The sequence below is a fragment of the Melozone crissalis genome, unplaced genomic scaffold (assembly GCF_028551555.1).
Source record: "Melozone crissalis strain CALT ecotype California unplaced genomic scaffold, PUWL_Pcris_2 ptg000041l_1, whole genome shotgun sequence".
Classification (NCBI taxonomy): domain Eukaryota; kingdom Metazoa; phylum Chordata; class Aves; order Passeriformes; family Passerellidae; genus Melozone; species Melozone crissalis.
This window is the reverse complement of record NW_026535819.1, coordinates 9871577-9892427: the sequence shown is the minus strand read 5'-3', so window position 1 is coordinate 9892427 and position 20851 is coordinate 9871577. Positions and strand designations below refer to the sequence as shown.

At 54.5% G+C, this 20851-nt stretch overlaps 1 protein-coding gene across 1 annotated transcript; it reads left to right on the top strand.

The window, feature by feature from the left end:
- Positions 1 to 1459: 1459 nt before the first annotated feature.
- ANAPC2 (anaphase promoting complex subunit 2) lies at positions 1460 to 12428 on the top strand. The gene is made up of 13 exons (XM_054283959.1): positions 1460 to 1541; positions 2265 to 2887; positions 3861 to 3993; positions 6921 to 7095; positions 7202 to 7321; positions 7793 to 7910; positions 7987 to 8168; positions 8298 to 8439; positions 9342 to 9417; positions 10256 to 10459; positions 10603 to 10732; positions 11006 to 11241; positions 11948 to 12428. The coding sequence occupies exons 1-13, from the start codon at positions 1476 to 1478 to the stop codon at positions 12158 to 12160; spliced, it is 2418 nt and encodes an 805-aa protein (XP_054139934.1). The 5' UTR covers positions 1460 to 1475; the 3' UTR covers positions 12161 to 12428.
- Positions 12429 to 20851: the final 8423 nt, after the last annotated feature.

The following is a 20851-nucleotide window of genomic DNA, read 5'->3' as shown; positions in this document are numbered from 1 at the left end:
GCTAATAGGGGAAAGGTGTTTCTGACACAAACTCTGCCTGGTCACCATGAGAAGGAAGATTGTCACTTATCTTCAAAGAAGCTGGGAAGATCCTTTTTTAAAGAAAAAAAGCTGTTGGGTGTAATACAGAAGTGACTTCAGGTGTGGCCCTGTCTGTGGGGATCAAGCAGTCCCTGCCTGGCAGTAACACACACAGGGGAAGGGGTAGAGCTGTCTCAGGAACCAAAATGACAGTGCCAGCCCTGGTGCTGTTTGCCTCCTTCCCACCCTTGACCACCCCAACAGTTTGAATCTTTTAATGACATTGTTCTATTAAAGATGAAAGAAATACACTAAATATTGGGCTGGAAGAGTGGCAGGCCAACAGCTCCATCAGCACCATTGTTCTCTGCCTGAATTAGTAGGATTGTGGGTCAGTGTCATGTCTCTGGTTTCCTCCTTTCCCCCAAACCATGGATCTACGATGGTAATTTTTAGGGATCTGTTCCAAAAGCCACTTTTAATGTATTTTGACAATAAACTTTGCCCAAGCCCAAGCAGCACCAAAACAATCCAAGCAGCACCCCTAACTCAATCCTCTTGTGATGGGGTCTGTGTGCCAGAGCTGCATCCCAGGCCTGGGAAGTTTTGGCTGCAGGGCTGCGACCCAGGGAGGAGTGGAGGTTCATCGAGGTGCTCCCAACCGGCTTTCAGGTAAATACACACCGAGTTCACACATACATACATACATAAATATATACATACATACACATAGATATATATAGCTATATCCCAAACTTCCCCTGGAAGTTAGGCTGGAGCTCAGGGCAAGGCTCTGCCCCCAGAGGGTGCTGGCACTGCCCAGGCTGCCCAGGGAATGGGCACGGCCCCGAGGCTGCCAGAGCTCCAGGAGCCTTTGGGCAGCGCTGCCAGGGGTGCCCAGGGTGGGGCTGCTGGGGGGGCTGGGCAGGGACAGGGGCTGGGCTGGGGGATTCTTGTCCACCTCAGGTTGTTCTCAGTGATTCCCTCGGGCCCAGTCCCTGGTCAGAGATCAATGCCGTCCCTCCTGCTCCCCTCACGGGGAAGCTGCACAAGGCGATGTTCCTCGCTGGCAGTACCTCCCCGGAGGCCAGGTCCATCTCGGCGATGGTGCGGTCGATGTGGGCTCGGGTGGAGCGGAGCCCCGCCAGGTTCTCGCTGGTGTCGGACAAGCGCCGGGAGAGCGTCGCGATCCGCGCCTGCAGCCGGCCCCGCTCCGCCTCCTCGGCCTGGATCCGCCCGTTCAGCTCGTCCCGCCGGGCGCGGAGCTCCGACAGCCCTGCGGGGCGGCACCGTCAGAGGGGCCCGGGCCCGGCCCCTGCTCCTGCCCGGCCCCGCCCGGCCCCCCGGCCCCGCTCACCCTCCTGCAGCGCCGCGTGGTGCCCCCGCAGCGCGGCTCCGGTGCCGCTCATCGCTGCGGCCGGCGCCGCTCCGCTCCGCCCCTTCCTGCGGCCCGAATGGAGCTCTCGGCCGCCTGGCACACGCTCAGCACCGCGCTGGTGCCGCCCGCCGCGCTGGGGCTGGTGAGCGGGGACTGCTGCGCTCCGCCGGGCGCGGGGCAGGCCCGACCCGCCGCCCCCGGGATACTCCGGCCTCGGCTCCTCAGCGGCCGGGCCTCTCCGGCTCTGGGTCCGCGGGGCGGGGTGGGAGCTGCCGGGGCTCCCGGAGCCGGGGGGAACGGCCAGGGCTGAGGGAGGAACGGCCGGAGCTGAGGGAGGAGCGGCCGAAGCTGACGGGGCCGGAGGAGAACGGCCGGGGCTGCCGGGGGGAAACGGCCGGGCTTGAGGGAGGATAGGTGGGGGCTGGGGGAGGAACGGCCGGGGCTGCCGGGGCCGGGGGGAAACGGCCGGAGCTGCTGGGGGAGGACGGGAAGGGCTCCTGGGTGTGCGGGGACGGTGTCCGCTGGGGGCTGTCAGGGAAGGGCCGCGGGCCCAGCCGCCCTGTCTCTGTCACCCCAACCAGGGGCGGGACCAAAGGGCCGCAGCTTGCCTGGCCGTGCTGTGGCTCTGCTCCCGCTCCGTGTGAGGGAGCTGGGCAGCCAAGGGGGGCTCGCAGCATTTGCACAGCACCTGTGTCCTGCAGCAGCCATCTGCAGGGACAGCAGTGATGTGTGCGGGTGTGAGCCCTGGGAGGGAGCGCTGGGCATCCAGCGATGGGCTCAGACCCCGGCTGCATCCCCCCAGGGCAGTTTGACAGCAGAGTCCCTGTGTGCTCCATGCTTAACTCATGTTCCCTCCGCTTTCCAGGCAGCCCCGAGGCCCGAAGCTGCCGTGCCGCTGCAGGATGCCGAGCTCCGGGCAGCCCTGGACGTGCTGCAGTGCTACGACTTGCACTCCGTCGTGGAGGAGTGGTTCATCGAGGTGCTGCAGACTGACCTGCAGGCGAATATCGCCCCCGAGTTCTGGAACTGCATTGGCCAGTATCAGAACACGGCCGAGGAGCCCCAGTGTGCTGCGCTGCTCCTGGACGCCTTCAGTCTGCTCAAGTGCCGCCTGGAGCCCTACCTGAACAGCCTGGAGCTCCTGGAGAACTGGACCAAGGCAGGCCTGCTCCTGGGCACAGGTGCTCAGACGCTGCAGGAGAAGGTCTACACCATGTTCAAAGCTATCCTCTTCTTCTCCACGACGAAATCCTTCCAGGAGATGATCCAGCAGTTCTACAGCCGCACGTTCAGGATATACATGCGGCAGTGGAAGAAAGGAGAGGATGGAACGAACGAGTGTGAGAGCAGCATGAGTGAGACTGAGCAGGAGAGTGACCCAGAGGAGGGCGGAGGAGAGGGCCAGCTCTGTGTGGGCTGCAGCAGCAAGAAGGAGCAGTGCTGGTGCCCTGAAGCCATGGAGCAGTTCCAGCAGCTCAGTGACATTCTGTAGGTATCTCACGGGGTGGTGGCTGTCCCTCAGAGCAAGGAGGGGTAGGGATGGGGAGAAGCAGCAGGTTTTATTGATCCCTGAGAACAGCAGGAGCTGTGTGAGGTCAGGCTGTGTCATGGTGGTGGGCAGAGAACTCATCATAGACTCTCTGATTTCAGCTGGTGGTTGAACAAGAGCAGGTCTTTAGACAGAAAGTTCCTCTCCCTGGGTATGAGAACATCCTCTTGCTCTGAGGCCTTTGACCACAAAGAAGCAAACCAGTGTAAGGTGTCTCTGCCCATGTCAGAGGTTCAGACTAGATAATCTTTAAGGTCTCTTCCAACCCAAACCATTCTCTGATTCTCTGAAACTCTTCTAAATGAAAAAGCTTTTGATGGCTTTAAATAATGTCTGTAAGGAAGCTGGGATAGCAGTAGTGCCATGTGTTACATATGTATTGTATCTGTGTGAGCTGTCAGAGCTGGGTCTGTGTGACAGTGTTCACTGGGGTTTTCAGGATGAGGGAAGAGACGTAGAGCTGACTCCATATTTCAGAAGGCTTGATTTATTATTATAGATATATTACATTATAACTACACTAAAAGAATAGAAGGAAAAATTTAATCTCAGAAGGCTGGCTAAACTAAGAGTAGAATAGAAAGGAATGATAACAAAGTCAGCTGGCTCGGACAGAGAGAGAGAGCCAGCTCTGCCATGAGTGGTCACTAAATCCAAACATCCACACGAGACCAATCATGGATCCACCTGTTGCATCCCACAGCAGCAGATAACCATTGTTTACATTTTTTTCCTGGAGCCTCTCAGCTTCTCAGGAAGAAAAAATCCTAAGAAAGGATTTTCATAAAAAGATGTCTGCAACAGGTCTGCCTCAGTGGAATGTACAGAGAGGGTGATGCCTTTAGGTATAAGATTTTCTTGATTTGCTGGTGCTTTGCTCCCCACACTCCTGACGTGTCCCTGTGCCCGCAGGCGCCGGCTGAACCTGCTGGAGAGGGTGAGTGCCGAGGCTGTGACCTCCATCCTGCACAGGATGATCGAGGAGAGGATGGAGCAGCGCTGCCGCGGGGAGTACGAGCACTCCTTCCTCAACGACTTCCAGGAGGTGAGGCTGGTGTGGGGCAGTGGGGGCCTCCTTGGGACATCACACAATTCACAGAATCACTGGCTTGGAAGAGACTTTATTATGTGGGTCTGTTCTTCAGCTCAGGCTACAGCCAGTGTCTGAGGTCACCATTTGTGGTATTTTCGGGAGAAATTGAGAATCTGACTCCATGTTCTTAGGAGGCTAATTTATTAAGTACTTACATTATATTAAAGAATGCTGTGCTAAAACTGTACTAAAGAATAAGAAAGGATACAGACAGAAGGCTTAACAAGAATGATAATGAAAACTCATGACTGCTTCCAGTCCTGACACAGTTGATGGTGATTGGTCATTAAGTCAAAACAATTCACATGAAACCAGTCAAAGAATGACCAGTTGGTAAACAATCTCCAGACCACAATCCAAAGCAGCAAACACAGGAGAAGCAATCAGATAATTATTATTTTCATTTTTCCTGGAAGCTTCTCAGTTTCCAACAAGAAGAAATCCTGGTGAAGGGATTTTTCAGAAAATATGACAGTGACAACCTTAAAGATCATTGAGTCCAACCCAGCCCTAACACCTCAACTCAACCCTGGCACCCAGTGCCACATCCAGGCTTTGTTAAACACACCCAGGGATGCAGGGATGGGGACTCCACCACCTCCCTGGGCAGCCATTCCAGAACTTTATCACTCTTTCTGTAAAAAACTTCTCCCTAATATCCAGCCTATATTTCCCTTGGCACAGCTTGAGGCTGTGTGCTCTGGCTGTGTCAGTGCTGCTGCAGAAAGAGCCCAGCCCCAGCTGAGCACAGGCACCTTTCAGGAGTTGTAGGGAGTGATAAAAATGTGCAGCTCTTGTTGGTTTTTAGCAGCTCAGGCTAAAAGCAGATTCCAGCTTAAAACACCTGGCCCAGGGCTATGATTTCCACCATGCCTGGCAGGAGAGGGGGCTGAAATTCCCATTTTGGCTGATGCTGGAGGGGAAGGTTTGCTCTGACCTGGGCATGAAGCACTGTCACATTTCACCTCATGATGTCTGTAGTAATGAGAGAATTTCTGTGGTTCCAGTTTACAAACCACAAGATCAACAAGTGCCACCTGGCCTGCAGAGGGTGCTCCCTCTGTGTGGGTGAGCCCATAATTAGAATTTCTGTGGCTGTTTTCAGTCCTTTTTCCAATTCCCCTCTAAAACTGGAAGCAAGGATGAGAGAGGATATTCTGGTATTGATCTCACCAGTGGCCACACAGAATTAAAATCATTCTTTGCAGCTGCCCAGTTGCTTTGCTGCTATTTCAACTAAGTTTGTGTTGAGCTGCTTACCCACCATGACTTTAAAATAAAATTCTTCTCCAGGTTATGGCTCCTCCAGGGCACAATCCTGAGCTCAGTGCCCTTTGCCCATGACCTTGCATTTGTCTGTGGTGCAGAACCAGGCCTGCAGCCAGGTTCCCATGCAAGGCAGACACCCTGGATCCCTCACTCCTTGCCATGCCAACCACTTTTGTTGCTGCAAACATCAGGAATCTTTTTGTGTTTACTTCCTTTTGCTTGTTGTGCAACACTTTCCTCACTGCACCTCGTGTGAAAAGCTTTTGGATCACCTGGAGATTGTTTAAGGATATTTTCAGGGCACCACAGAAAACACAAACTGCACTCTGCTCCTCAGATGCTGCCCTTGCTTCCACCTCTTGTTTGGCCATAGAATATTGGAGGGCGTCAGGATTAGGAAGAGATAATTTTAAGGGAAAAAAAAGAAAGAAAGCACAGGCCTGGAAATCTAAAGAGAATAATAATGAATAAATAGAGAAGCCTGAGAAGCAGCTCACTGAAAATTACAGGTGCTGAGGGCAAAGCCTCTTTGCCAGCACAGCAGCAGCTGCCTGGAGTGTTGGGTCACAATCAGGCTGTACCAGGAGCGCTCAGGGAAGATAAACCCAGGGGAAGAATGGGTTGGTTTGATAATAATTCCTTAAAATCATGTTGCTTTGCATCAGTTATAGTCCTGTCCTCTTGTCCTTTAGGGAAATTCTTTATCAGCTTCTCCACAGTTTTGCCCAGGTGTTTGTAGTACTCAGGTTTGTCCTGGCAAAACTTGTGCATTTCTTCAGTGTTTCCTCAGTCGAGTAATTAAAATAAACATCAGCAAACCAAACCTTGACCTAGCATTTTTGTTTCAGGCTGTGAGAATGTATAAAAAAAAATTACTAATATCTAGTAGTGGAATATCTTGTAGCATATTGGTACTCAAATACTATCCCAGGAAGCAGCATGTATTTGCTAATTGATGAGGGGGGGGGAAAGGCAATTATTTTAAACATCTGGATATTGTAATTGGGTATGTTTGAAATTTGACAATTACCCATTTCTCACATATAAAAAAAAAACCTTTTTATGCTCTCTGTTTAGGTTTTTATTTTATACCTCAATGACAAGACTGGTATTTGGATTTCAATTGCCTGAGTTGTGTTGGGTGTCTGTGACTTCTTGGGATATTTTGTTTGCTTTTCACTGATTTCAGGAACCATAGAAATTTTGGGCCAAGAATGGTGTAATGGGCAATTTGCTCATTTTCTTATGAAAGGGACAGTTCTGCAGGTGTAGAATGGGATGAAACCTTGCAAGTATGAAATAGGCTGCAAGTTTTGGAACAAACCCTGTCCTTTTTGGAGCCCAGTGCCTGCACACAGTCTGTGGTCACCCCTTATCTTCTCACATCCAGCTGCACAGCCCATATCCTGTCTTTTCAGTTAAAGTTCCAATTCTTTCAGCTGGGCTTTCCCCAGCTGTAACCCAGGCTGGGGCACATTTGAGGAGCAGCTGGGGTGATGCTGTCCTGGTCCAGCTGCCCTTTCTGCTGTCTGTGCTGGCTGCCTGGGCTGGGTTGGGATGTTGCTGTGCATCCAGCTCTGTGTTCACATCTGTTTCTCCCTCTCGTGCAGTGGATAGAGAAGGTGATTGGGTGGCTCAGCAGGGTGTTCCTGCAGGATGGCCCCTTGTCACAGTCCTCCCCAGAAGCCAGCAGCACCCTGAAACGCTGGCGCTGCCACGTCCAGAGGTTCTTCTACCGCATCTACGCCAGCATGCGCATCGAGGAGCTCTTCAGCATCATCCGAGGTGCCTCACCCTTGGGCTGGGCTGGGGGGGTGACAGAGCTCTCTGGTGTGCCCCCCTGCCTCCCCTCAGAGCCTGGCACTGCTCCTGATCACTGCTTGGTTTGCAGATTTCCCAGAGTCAAAGCCTGCTGTGGAGGACCTCAAGTTCTGCCTGGAAAGGACTAACCAGAGGCAGCAGCTGCTCAGCTCCTTGAAAAGTGCTCTGGAAATAAGACTTCTGCACCCTGGTGGGTTTTACATCCTTGTCTGTGTCCTGACACTGTGAGGAGCCTGGGCACGAGTGGGGATCCACTTGGAGCTGGTTTGGTTTCCTCTTTGAGGAGTGAGGGGCAGTCACCGTGCCCATCACACATTCTTTGTGTTCCAGTGGGCAGGGCAGCAGCAGCTGATGGCACCCCAGTCCCCTTTGGCCTCGTTTTTACACTATGGTCAGGAGCACAAAGTTTGTCTTTGGTCCAGGTGGGCAAAGGCTTCTTTGCACTGTCAGGGCTCAGCTCTGAGCCTCTGTTCGTGCTCAGAACTGGTTTCTGAGGCACATGGATCTGATCTACCCCATTGCCTTGGGCAGTAGGGCAGCAAGCCCTCCTCCTCCCACACCACAGCTAGAACAGAGGGCTCAGACCATCCAAACCCCTTCTATCCAAGGGGATAGAAGTCAGAGCTGCAGGGCTCTGACTCCCTCTGCTCCTCTCCTGCAGGAGTCAACACCTCCGACATCATCACTCTGTATATCTCGGCCATCAAGGCCCTGCGGGAGCTGGACCCTTCCATGGTGATCCTGGAGGTTGCCTGTGAGCCCATCAGGAAGTATCTGAGGTAGGAGGTGTGTGGGGCAGTCTGGCACATCCCCTTTCCCTCCCCTTCCCTCACTCACTGTTCCCCCTGGCTCCAGGACTCGGGAGGACACGGTGCGCCAGATCGTGGCCGGTCTCACGGGGGACGCTGAGGGCTCGGGGGACCTGGCAAATGAGCTCTCCAAAGCTGACCCAGTGACCCTGGAGAACGGCCAGGAGAGTGATGATGACATCTCAGAGCCAGGGGACTGGGTCCCTGACCCAGTGGATGCAGATCCAGGTGAGATGCCCAGCCCAGCAATCCTGGCTGCTTTCCCTGCTGGGCTGTAGCCTTGAGCAGCTCATTTGCTGGGCTGGGCTGGGACAGGTCCCTGTTAATCTCACCCTGCTGTCTGCTGGATTCCACCAGGGAAATCGAGCTCCAAGCGTCGCTCCTCAGACATCATCAGCCTCCTGGTGAGCATCTACGGCAGCAAGGACCTGTTCATCAACGAGTACCGCACGCTGCTGGCCGACCGCCTGCTGCACCAGTTCAACTACAGCGCTGAGAGGTGAGGCCCAGGGCCCAGAGCCAGGCCTCCCATGGCCAAATCACCTGAGTTTCCTTTTACCTGCTGGTCAAATACTGGAATCATCTACCCAGGGAGGTGGTGGAGTCACCATCCCTCAGTGTGTTTAAAAAAAGACTGGATGTGGCACTTGGTGCCATGATCTAGTTGAGGTGTTAGAACACGGGTTGGACTTGATGATCTTAAAGGTCTCTTCCAACTTAGAAATTCTATGATTCTGTGAAGGGTAGAGCCTTCAGACTCAGTCCTGTCAATGGCTGTTTGTGGAGCCAGGAGTGCCTTTGGCTATTTCCTTTGCAGCTTTGAGTTTGCCTCTAGAGGTCCATGCTCAGTCCTGCCCTTGGGCTGTGCTGTAGAGCAGCTTGTAGGAATTTGGAGGCACTGACACACTCTTAGCTCCATCTCACATGTTGTGATGGCCCCACAAATGGAGGATGGAAGATGTGGGTTTCTGAAACACTAAAAGTTCCACCTGAACATGAGGAAGAACTTCTTTGCTGTGAGGTGACTGAGTAGTGGAACAGGAACCCAGAGAGGCTGTGGGGTCTCCTTACCTGGAGATATTCCACACCCATCTGGACACAACCCTGAGTGACTGCTCCAAGGGACCCTGTTTGAGCAGGGAGGTGGGACTGGATGAGCTCCAGTGGTCCCTTCCAGCCTGAACCGTTCTGGGATTCTGTCTTCAGAAAGCTGCTGGCCTAGAGGAGGTGGCTGTTCCTCTCTTGGGCACCAGGAGCCATCCTGGACAGATACTGTGCCTTGCAAGGAAGAGCACCTTGTGCCAGGGACTTCATTTCTTTGGCTGTGTGGTGAGGGGTGGAGGCCAAGCCAGGTTTGTCCATCCAAGGGCCCTGTCCCTGACCTGCTGTGTCTCTTTCCAGGGAAATCCGTAACGTGGAGCTGCTGAAGCTGAGGTTTGGTGAAGCTCAGATGCACTACTGTGAAGTCATGTTAAAAGTAACTCTTTTTATTTTTTTGATTTAAGAGATGGGTGTTTGAGCCCGGTGGGGAAGGGGAGGGACTTGAGGAGTGACCCCAAAACGGTCTTTTAGGAAAGTGGGGGTTCCAGAATGCCAGTGAGGGGCTGATTTGTGACAGGCAGCAGTGCATTTAAATCATGTCTGTTTTTAAGACCTGTGGGTTGGCTTATCAGCTCTGGGGAATGGTTGCTCTGGTGCTGCTGTCTGTCCTGTCCTTCCTGCAGTATCCTGGCATTGAGGAGCTGGGCTTGGGACTTTGGAGTTTGATTCTTTTGGAGAACACAGGTGTGGAGGGCCTCCAATGAAGGCAGTGTTGAGTTGTAACCCCTTCCTTCCTCTGATGTCCCACAAATCTTTCTGAGTATGTAACAGACTTCCAAGTAGACACATGATCATGTGTCACTATAGGACACGAAACAACATGAGTGCACACACCGCTGCTCTCAAGGTGAAGAAAAGGGAAAGTTTATTTCTCACTCCAACATTTATAGTTTTCTAAAAGTGACAGTGGATTGGAGGGTGAAAGTGCCACCTCTCCAATGACACTGGACATACCAACAGTCCATCAAATTTCTCTTCTTCCATAAAAGAATGCAAACCAATAAGTTATTTACAGAAAGTGTGTGAGGACGTTTGCTACAAGAATGTAAGCATCAGAAGGCTTAGAAAATCTTAAAAAATCAGGGTGACAGTTGTGTCCTTTCTAGTGTTTCCATCATCATTTGGACAGAACACTGTTCACCTTGTTTAAGGCTGTCCTTCACTAGTGGTTGGCTCTGGAGGAAGGAGCCAGCTCAGCTCTGTGCCTGTTGCAGGACATGGCCGACTCGCGGCGCATTAACGCCAACATCCGGGATGAGGAGGAGAAGCTCCCTGAGGAGGAGAGGCCTCCCTTCAGCCTCGTGGCCATTATCCTGTCCAGTGAGTTCTGGCCACCACTCAAAGAGGAGAAGCTGGAGCTTCCAGAGCAGGTCAAGGAAGCCATGGAAGCATATTCCAAGAAGTATGAGAAATTAAAGGTGAGGCCACCTTAACCCCCCTCATGAAAGCTTTATGCAGTTCCCTTCAGCTGCTGGTTGGTTACAGTGGGTTTGCAATAACACAACACTCAGTGGTTCCTGCTGGGAGATGTGTGTGAGCAGCTGCCTCTCCCTTTTCCCAGGCCATGAGGACCCTGAACTGGAAGTACCACCTGGGGCTGGTGAGCCTGGACGTGGAGCTGGCCGATCGCACGCTCTCCCTGTCCGTGTCTCCTGTGCACGCTGCCATCATCCTGCACTTCCAGACCAAGAGTGAGTGCTGTGCAACCCCTGTCTGTGCTTCTACGGGTGGGAAAGCCACGTTCCTTGGGCAGCTGGAGGACCAAGATGTGGTGCATGGGTTTGGATCTCCCACAGGGTCTCCAGCACCCACAGGGCCACAGCTCTGCAGCCTTGTTCCTGGCAGTGCCTCCCTGCCTTACCCAGCTTCCCACCAAATCCTGGCAGGCTTGGGTATGAGAAGTGTCCTGTTCTCCATTTCCTCTCTGTTCTCCATCTCCTCTCTGATCTCCATGGTCTCTGCAGGCACCTGGACGCTGACAGAGCTGAGTGAAGTGCTCAAGGTGCCTGTGACTTCACTGAAGAGGAAGATGACGCTGTGGCTGCAGCAGGGAGTGCTGAGGGAAGAGCCCGAGGGCACCTTCACTGTCATTGAGGAGGAGCAGAAGGACCAGGTGGAGAAGGTTGTTCTGATTGACAGTGACGAGGAGGGGGACTCTGCCATGGCCTCACAGGCTGACCAGAAGGAGGAGGAGCTGCAGGTACCTGTCCCTGTGGTGATGCAAACATCCTGTATTGTGGGTTTGGGGAATCTGATCAAGGTGATGGATTCAGTTTGCACTGTGGATTCACATTTTCCACTGCAAGTGGCTGAGTCCAGCACAAACATTTGGGTTTTGAAGTGGGTATTTCGTGGTTAATCTCTTGGTGCTGGATCACAGCCTTCCCTCCAGACAAGTGCCCAGCTGCTGAGTCAGGGAACCTTTTGGGAATCTCCAAATTGCTTTTTTTCCTGTTTAAAAAAATAAAAAAGTCCGAGACATGATTTCATATTTGAAAATAGTCATAACTTGTTTGGATGCACCCGAGCAACACTTTTTTGGCACTTCTGACTGCCCAAAAGACTGACCCAGCACTAACAGCTGGATCTCTGCCTTCTCTCTGTTGTGGTTCCTGGACACTTCCAGTGCCTTTCCTGCCTGTGAGTCACACTGTGCTTGTGTGTTGTGCAACACAGCGTTGTCGTGCTGTGTTCATCCACAGAGGGTCGTGAGTGTGCTGCACCTCAGATCCCTCTGTCTAGCTCTGTGTCCCAGCACTTTCCTGCAGTTCCTGGATGTGCCCTGTTTAGAGACCCCATGGCTGAGAGCAGAACTAACTTAGTGCCAGCTGATCCCTGCCTTGTTTCTGGGTATTTGCTGTGTGCTGTGGTGTCACTCACTCACTGTGGCCTGTGTCCCTCTGCAGCTCTTCTGGACGTACATCCAGGCCATGCTGACCAACCTGGAGAGCCTGTCCCTGGAGAGGATCCACAGCATGCTCAAGATGTTTGTGATGACCGGGCCTGTGGTCACTGAGATCGATATCCAGGAGCTGCAGGGATTCCTGCAGAAGAAGGTCCGGGACCAGCAGCTCATCTACTCAGGGGGTGTCTATCGCCTGCCCAAGAACTGCAACTGATCTGGCAGTGCCCCTGCCCCCTGGGCACTGCTGCCTGTGCCTGAGCCCTGCTCCAGAGTGCCCCCAGCTCTCAGTGTCCTGCTGGGGGTTCCCTGCCCTGGGGCTTTGCTGTCCCCCTTCCCCAAGCAGGAGTCACTTTCCACATGGAGGCAGCTCAGCAGTAGCCTGGACACCCACAATGTCTGGGTTTGCTCCCCACATTCCTTCCTCCCCTACATGAGTGCCTGGGCCCACCTCCCTGATTAATAAATAACAGTAGGCTCCTTTTTCCAATGGTGCCAACTCTTTCCTCTTGGCCCCTCCCCACGCTGGAAGGGCAGGCAGGAAACTCCCCAGTCTGCCAGGCTCTGTCCCCCTTTCCAGCCCCAGGAGGTTTTGGGAGGGGGCTGCTGGCTCCAGCTGCTGTCTGGGGCTCTGTGTGTGGCTGAAGCAGTGTCTTGCAGCTGGATGTGATGAGTGAGACCCTGCCCAAAACCAAGGCTTGGTGCTGTCTCTGACAGGGAGGGAACAACTCCAGGGTGCCCTTGTTTGGGACTGGTAAATTGTGTGGAATAATTTTATTGTGGGATGAAGAATGCTTGAGAGGGATGAGATGCAGCAGCTCTTCAGGGCAGGCTGGAGGAGATCCAGTAGGTTATCCAGGCCCTGGTGGCATTGCTTTGCCCTGGCACAGGTCTGTGTCCCAGTGGGTTATCCAGGCCCTGGTGGCATTGCTTTGCCCTGGCACAGGTCTGTGTCCCACCACCATGGGGCTGCCCTTGGGATCAGTGCTGGGGAGCTTCAGAGTTGTTGGCAGCACCCAAGGAAATGGGATGGGATAATCCCAGAGCTCCTGGTTAAACACTGTACCCCCCACCCAGCCATGGAGCAGTTTCAGGATTGCATCACATCCCCCCTCCAGGGTGTTCAGGCTCTCTCAGTCCTGTTTTCCATATGGGTTTTGCTCATCAGGAGGAATATGCTGGGAAAATCTGGCTTTTACTAAAAGATGTTTCCTGTGAAGCACCCAATGAGTTTCCTCAGCCCAAAGAGTCTTTTTCCTCCTTTGCTGAATCTTCAATCCCAGCCTGTGGGTGCTGTGGCAGCTGGAATTGAGCCTTAACAGAGCCACAGGTAGGACACAGGAGCAGCTGTGAGTGTGGCCTTGCATCCAGGTGGGTGAGAGATACAGAACACAGAAATCACCCCCAATTTAACACTGACCCTTGATTTCCAGTGCCTAAAGCCCACGAGTGCCTGGGGCATCCCTCCTGCAGCTGCAGGCAGCAGGGTGCAGCAGTTCTGTCCCTTTGGGCACGTTGGTGTTTTCCTCTGTGGATAAAGCACAATTTCTTCATCCCCTGGGGCGCTGTGCTCCAGGCTGGCAGGGCTGTGCCACTGGGAACCTGGTACATCCTGTTGTGAAGGTTCCTTGTGCTGAGGAGGATCTGGTGATGTCTGAATAAACCCCAGTCTGAGATTACTTCAGGTAAAGCTAAAAAACCCCAAAGGGCAGCAAATCCATGATGGCATCAGCAGGGAAAGGATGGACATCTGTGCGTGAGTGCCCAAGGAACTTTTCCTTTTCCTTCTCTGTCCTCTCTACTCTGAGCTCTCTCCACGTTTTACTTTCTATTTTTTCATGAAAGAGCACTGAGCACATGGAAGGGCTGGCAGGGAGGGTCAGTGGGGTCAGTGCCTGCCAGGCCAGGGTGTGCCAGCCCCATCCCACAGAGTGTCCCATGGAGTGTCTGGGTGTGCTGTGGCTGTGACAGGGCAGGGGAAAGGCTCCTTTTGATGTGGGGAGATCAAGGCAGGGCTGTCCCCACTCACCCCAGGGCCACTGCTGGCACAAGGCCCAGGGTGACTCAGGGCCTTGGCTGTGTCTGCTTTGCTCATGGATGCAAAAATACTGATTTATTTACATGTTGTGCAGGTGGGTTTATTGCTCTGTGGTGGTTCCTCACCCCCAGGGGCTGTGGGGCAGTGAGTGTGTCCTGTAGCCCATCCCAGCAGCATCCCCAGACTCTGGGATGGGGTGAGGGCACTCCCTGCCCTTCCCAGAGCCATGGCTGTGCCCTGGAGGGGCAGGGGATGGGCATCACTCCCACCCTGACTTTTCCTCATGCTGCCCCAAGGGCTGGGCCCGTGGGGTGTGATGAGTTTGTCCATCCTGAGCCAGAGGATGAGCAATGCCACCACTGAGGGGACCTGGAGCCGCCTCTCTGCCCATGGGAGGTCCTGCCTGGCAGAGCCAGAGCCACCAGCTGAGCTGTGGTGTGGTTGTTTCAAAGTGTTACAACAGGAAAAATTCGGGTTTAATGACTGCCTCAGCCTTCATGGAATATAAAAGTCTTAAAGTTAATTGAAACAAGCTGGAAATATGATTTTTTTCAGAGTGAACAGAGGAAGCTGGAGGGGAAAAAAGAGCTTTGTGCTCTTCCCTGTGCCACTTGCTGTGCAGCCCTGCTGCTTCAGGCTGGAGCTGTGTCTGCTGGCCAGGGCAGTCACTCCCACTCCAGAGGAAAGGAAGGAAAGAAAGAAGAGAAAGAAAGATTGAGAGAGAGAGAAAGAAAGAAAGAGAGAGGGAGAGAGAGAGAAAGAAAGAGAGAGAGAGAGAGAAAGAAAGGAGAGAAAGAAAGAAAGAAAGCGAGAAAGAGAGAGAGAGAAAAAGAGAAAGAGGGAGAAAGAGAGAAAGAAAGACAGACGCATTTATAGCTCAAAAATGCACATAAAGTCATAGAACCATGGGCTCCCAGAATGGCCTGGGTTGGAAAGGACCTTAGAGATCATCTCATTCCACGTCCTTCCATGGGCAGGGACACCTTCCACCAGCCCATGGTTGCTCCAAGCCCCATCCAGCCTGGCCTTGGACACTTCTTGGATTTTTGGGAATGGCTCCAGTTCTTTGGGGGTGTTTTACAGAGCCCTTGGTGGGTGACACAGACCCTGCTGGGGACCTTGGGAAGGGGTTACAGTGAATTTCTCCAGCCACAACTTGTGACACGAGGTGGTATCGATGGCCCTGAGGGATGCTGGTGCTGGGACACTGTTGGTGACAGGAGGAATGCTGCAGGCACTCACTGCTCTCCATAATTTCCATATTATTTCCCAAATTTTCCATTTTTTGTCCAGATGTACCCCTTCTGTTTTCCAAAGCAGTGTGAGCCACAGATTCCCAGGTGCAGCAGTGCTGGTCCCTGCCCTCTCCCACTGGATGATGCCTCATGGCAGGGCCATGACCTTGATCAATGCCAAACCCATTTTTCATAGCTTTTACCTCTTTTTTACTGTTTTAGCGAGGTAGAGATAGAGCTCAACTGGAGGAGAAAGAAGCAGCAGATTCAACTTGAGTTTTAGGAGTGATCATCTGACCCAGCACTCCTTGAATGGCTTGAAAACAAGAAATGAGATAAAAATCCTGAGCCAGAGCACTCCCCTCATTTACCTTGGTCTATTTATAAACTGTTTGGAAGGGTCATGATAACCCAGGCAGGATGCGGCGTCCCTGCGGGGGACATTCCCCAGGCCAGCATAAACTGTTTGGGTTATTCAGGATGTGTTAGAGCTGCTCACAGAGGCTGGAAAGTTTTGCTAAGAATGGGATTTAAAAGAGTGAGGGGTCTGGTTTGAGGGCCCCAAGAATGTATCCAATTTACACTGGATTTAGGAGGGATGATGTTTCAGGGGGAGCCCAAGGATCAGCAGCAGCAATTCAGGGCAGATCAGCACAAGGTGGGTGATGTAAAAGGGAAAAAATCCAGAGTTTCAGGGGAGGAAAAAAGGGAAAAAGCCCAGAGTTTCAGGGGGAAAAAAAAAGGAGAAAACCCAGAGTTTCAGGGGGAACCCAGAGATTAGCAGCAGCAACTCAGGGCAGATCAGCACAAGGTGGGTGATGTAAAAGGAAAAAAATCCACCCACCAGCCCAATGCAGAGCTGATGTGGCAGTGAAGCTGGGGGATCACACTGCAAAAGGGCAAATCCATGCTTGGAAAAAAGGTCTTTGGGTCCAGGGCTGGATTCTGCACCCCTGCCAGGGGCTGCTGAACGGCCCTGTGGGGATCCCCACAGCCCCACCATGGAGCAGATTATTTTATGATATTCTTTTATTCTTCCCTGTCTGGGGCTGCAGGAGGGGCTGGCTCCAAGGTCAGGGTCAATGGGGGTCCTGCTGTGTCCCAACCCCAGCCCCATTTCCCCTTCTCCACTTGCAGCCTCTCAAAATAAATTTAGGGCTCCCTGCTCACTGCAGGGCCATCCTTAGGCCACATTTCTGATCTCTACACCCATTTTCCTGCTGCCTCCAAGCCCGTGACCTCTTCTGCTGCTTTCATTTTCTTTTTTACTAGTTTTCCTCTTTTTTTTTTTGCAGAGTTTCCATCCTGGAGCTGCTGAGTCTCACTCTGGTCCCATTCTGAGCTCTGAAAACCTCACAGCTTCCTCAAAGGGACCCTGGGTGCTTCATTCACCTAATTCTGGTTTCCCAGGGCACACAGGGGGGATTTGCTCATGTTTGAGATGCAGCTGCTGCTCCTCAGCCCTAGAAATGTTCTGGCTAAATAGGCAATGTGCAAAACCTCGAAGGAAAACCCTAAAATTGTCACATAAGTCGGTGCCAGCCAAGCGATGCCTCTTGATGGGTACCAAACCCAGGGGTGCCCAAAGCACCGATACCAGTGAGAGTCTGGCACCAAAATCTCAGCTCAGGGCACGTCCCCCTCTCCGTGGGCCATTGTGTGGCCTCTCTCCGTGAGGGAGAGGCTGTGTTTGCGCAGGATTTGCATCCGCGGCCGCAGGAGGGGCTGTGGCACCTCCGTCCCCATCCTGGCCCCGCCGCCGCTTCCTCCCCGCGGGGCCCGGCCAGGGGGGGCCCCAAGGCCTCGGCACCGCAGGGACACCGGGGACAGGGCTGAGGGCCCCAGGGGACAGGGGGACAGGGCTGGTGGCTCCAAATCCCTGAGGGACAGGGCTGGGGGCCCCAGGGAACAAGGCAGGGGCCCCCAAGGCCTGGGGGACAAGGCAGGTGGCCCCAAGGCTCCAAGAGACAGGGCAGGAGGCCCCAAATCCCTGGGGGACAGGGCTGGGGGCCCCAAATCCCTGAAGGACAGGGCAGATGGCCTCAAGTCCCTGGGGGACAGGGCAGATGGCCTCAAGGTCCTGAGGGACAGGGCTGGGGGCCCCAAATCCCTGAGGGACAGGGCTGGTGGCCCCAGTTTTCTCCCACATGGCCCCCCATGCATTGCCCCCCACTGCACTGCCCTGGTGCCCCCTGTGGCCCCCAAGGCACAGCTTCCCCAAGTACACAGCCCACACACCCCTCACCTGCAGCCCCCACCCCATGGCAGTGCCCTCCATGAAAAACCCCATGAAAAACACCCCCCCCCCCCAACCCCATTACCTCTGTGCCTGCATGTCCCCTCAGTGTGTCCCCTCCCCACAGGACACAGCAGCTCGTCTCTGCCAATTTGGGGTGCTGGAGGTCCCCAAAGCCCCGTGGGGAGGGGGGACACAGCCCCCACCCACACCAGGGCCAGGAGCAGCTCAAGGGGATGTTTGGGCTGGGAACATAAGCAGGTTTTCCATTGTCCTGTCCTCCCTGTCCCCACATGGGACAGACACCTCCTGGTGCCATCGATGCCCCTGCCCTCCCCAGGTGCTCCCCAGCATTTTTTGGTGGCCACTCCAGACCCAACCTGTGATTTTGGTGTTGGCAGCAACACCAGGACAGTGTCCCCAGCCCTGCATCACCTTGTCCCCTGTGTGGTCACTCCATGGCTGGCAGTGGCCCTTCCAGATCCTCATCCCCACGTGCCCTCCAGCCCCACCAGCACCACTGGGTCCCAGGCAGGTCAGTGCCACGTCCCCACTGCCACCAGGACCTCATCACCCTCTGTCTCCAGCTCAGGAGGGGTTTAGAACCCCCCTTTCCAGGGCAGGCTGTGCACCTTCCACCCTCCCTGGGTTTCCTGCTCTGTTCCAAGGGTTTCTGTCCCCTCCCCATTATCTCCAGCAGCTCATGGAGCTCTGAAATGGCTCAAGCTCCTTCCCAGTTAGAGCAGAGCAGTTTTTGTTGGGCTGTTGATGTCCACTGGCAGCCCTTGAGGGGAATGGCAGCTTCTTGCTTCTCTAATGTTGAATCTTTCAGAGCTTTGGGGAGCTCTGTGTTTGGGGGTTTTTAATGGTCACAAACCACTCTGCCTGGGGGAAGCTCTTCCTTCTCAAAAACCTGAATTAGCTAGAACATCTTCCTTCATGGCTGCTCCCAAACCACCTGCCAAGCTCCTCTTAATGGGATTTCTTCTTCAGGTCAGCCCTGCCTGGCTCCCTGACCCCAAGGGCAGCTCCCAGGTGCCGAGTGTCAACTCCAGCTGGGCCCCTGTGCCTTCCTGCCACAGAAATCCCCACATTTGCAAGGATTTGTTAGGCAAATCCTGCTGGCCACGGCAGAGGCACATGCAGCTGCCTAGCATGGAGCTGGGGAGACTTGCTCAGAGAGTCTCCTTCCCTGAAGTGGGGGGAATAGGGAGCATCACAGCCAGGGCGGGATCTGCACTGTGATGCACCAAACCCCCTCAGATTTGGGGGATTTTCCCCCTTATTTTTGGTCCTGTGCAGTTGGGCTTGCAGGATGCAGGTTCCATCAAAAAACAGGAGCTTGAAATACCAGCAAGAGCTCACTATGGGCTTCTCTGGCTTTACCAAATGGGCTCGATTTGGGGGAAAAATCAGGCCAGGTTGTGCGAGTGCAGGTGAGAGCTGGGACGTGCCAGGGCGTTCATTCACCAGGATTGAAGAAAGGGGAATGAGGTGAGGAGGAGCCCAGTGATGAACTTTTGCACTGCTGGGTGAGGAAAGAGGAAAACCCCGCTGCTTCCTGCTCTGGAGACACGAAGTGGTTTTCCCCGGGGAGTTTTTGTGCCCACACCAGACGCTGGTCCCACGGCTGTCCCCATGTCCCTGAGCTGCTTGGGGCCAAGAGCTGCGACAGGGCCGGGGCAGCAGAGCCAGGACCTGCCCAAGGTCCAACCAGCCACTCTGGACTTGCTGCTTTTCCAGACTCGTTATTTTTTATGCACTCACTCCTTCCCCGCAGTCTGACTCCCTGTTTGTGCTGTCGGCCAGGGTGAGCACCCAGGCACCGCGTCAGCCCCAATTAACCGGGCTGGCAGCGTCACCGCTGTGACCTTTGGGGTGAGGGTTCCTGATGGTGACTCAGTGCAGTCAGAGCCGGGGGTGGGGATGCTGTGCCGGCCTCGGGGCTGTCCGGGCGGTGAGCTCAGCCCGCTGCCCGTGCTCGCTCGCACGGTGCCGCCGTGACGGGGAGGGCCTGCCCGGGAGGGGGACACGGAACCGGCCGGCAGCGGCCATCCCATGGCAGGCGAGAAGGAAGTGCCGCCCAGGGCCACTCCTCCTCACCATTTCCTCTCCGGGCTGGTTTCTGTACGGATGGGAGCGGCCACACAGGAGCTGCCGGCCCGTCCGAGGCCGGAGGGGAGAGCCCGTGACCGACACCGCGGGTAACTGCGCTGCCATCGCTCCCTGTCCTGCTCCCAGACCTCAGGGGCCACCGAGGCACCCCAGGGCTCCTTCCAGCTCCATCCCTGCCACCGCTTTCTGCTCGTCCCCAGTCGCTGCTTTCCACCAAAAGCCGCCTCGGTTTTCCAGGGATGGTTTGGGATGCTCCAGGCTCTTCCCCTGCGCTTGCTGTCCTTCCCTTCGCACTTGGCTTCGGGGCCTGGCAATACCTGGGGCTGGGCTGGTGGGTTTGGTGGCGGACAGGCTGTCTGGGGGGAGCTGCTGGCTGTCACCGCTGTCACCGCTGTCACCCTGTGCCATGCTCGGGAGGGTGGCCGTGACTCGAACCGCCCTGCTTGGCTTGTTCGCAGCCGGGGCCGCTGCGGTTCGGGATGCCGGGGCCGTGCTGGCCTCTGCCGACATTCCGGGTTTCTCCTCCCAGCCTTTGACCTTTTTATCTACAGCTCCCACAGCCAGGGGCTGCTTTGTGCCACCTTCCCCACGGAGATGCTCCCTTTGGGATGGAGGGTTTGGCTCCAGCTGGGGATGGGAGATACCAATCTTTAGAATTTCCCGGCCATTCCCTTTCCCCAGCACCTTTGCTGGGATATCAATCTTTAGAATTTCCCAGCCGTTCCCTTTCCCAGCACCTTTGCTGGGATATCAATCTTTAGAATTTCCCCGCCATTCCCTTTCCCCAGCACCTTTGCTGGGATATCAATCTTTAGAATTTCCCAGCCGTTCCCTTTCCCAGCACCTTTGCTGGGATATCAATCTGTAGAATTTCCCGGCCGTTCCTTTCCCCATCAGCTTTGCTCATCCCCAGGGGCTGGGTTTGGGTGCAGCGTCCCCAGCCGGGGGTGCTTTAACCCGGACCGCGGTTCCCGCTGGCCTCTCCTGCCCCCAGGGCTGTGCCGGGACTGTCCCCATCGTGCTCCCCTCTCCCAGGCTGCCTCCAGCTGCCCACACAGCCTCCTCTGTTGTGGAAACGCTGTTGTGGTGCTTGCTGCAGTGCAAACACTGCAAGAGCTACAGCAGGAAAGCTGGAGGCTTCCCAGGAGTGCTTCCAAGTGCAAGTTTTCCTGTAGTGTCCAAGCTCGGGACAGAGATCAGCAGTGTTTACACGAGCACTGGGATGCTGCACTCTGAATTCCTGCCTTCTCTTTCCTGTTGTTTTCACCAGATATTAAATTAACT

Bases quoted from the DNA above. Each gene is read 5' to 3' on its own strand.
- ANAPC2 (XM_054283959.1), top strand. From the start codon at position 1,476: ATGGAGCTCTCGGCCGCCTGGCACACGCTCAGCACCGCGCTGGTGCCG. The intron at 2,888-3,860 runs GTAGGTATCTCA...CTGTGCCCGCAG, and splicing joins CAGCAGCTCAGTGACATTCT to GCGCCGGCTGAACCTGCTGG. The intron at 9,418-10,255 runs GTAACTCTTTTT...TGCCTGTTGCAG, and splicing joins ACTGTGAAGTCATGTTAAAA to GACATGGCCGACTCGCGGCG.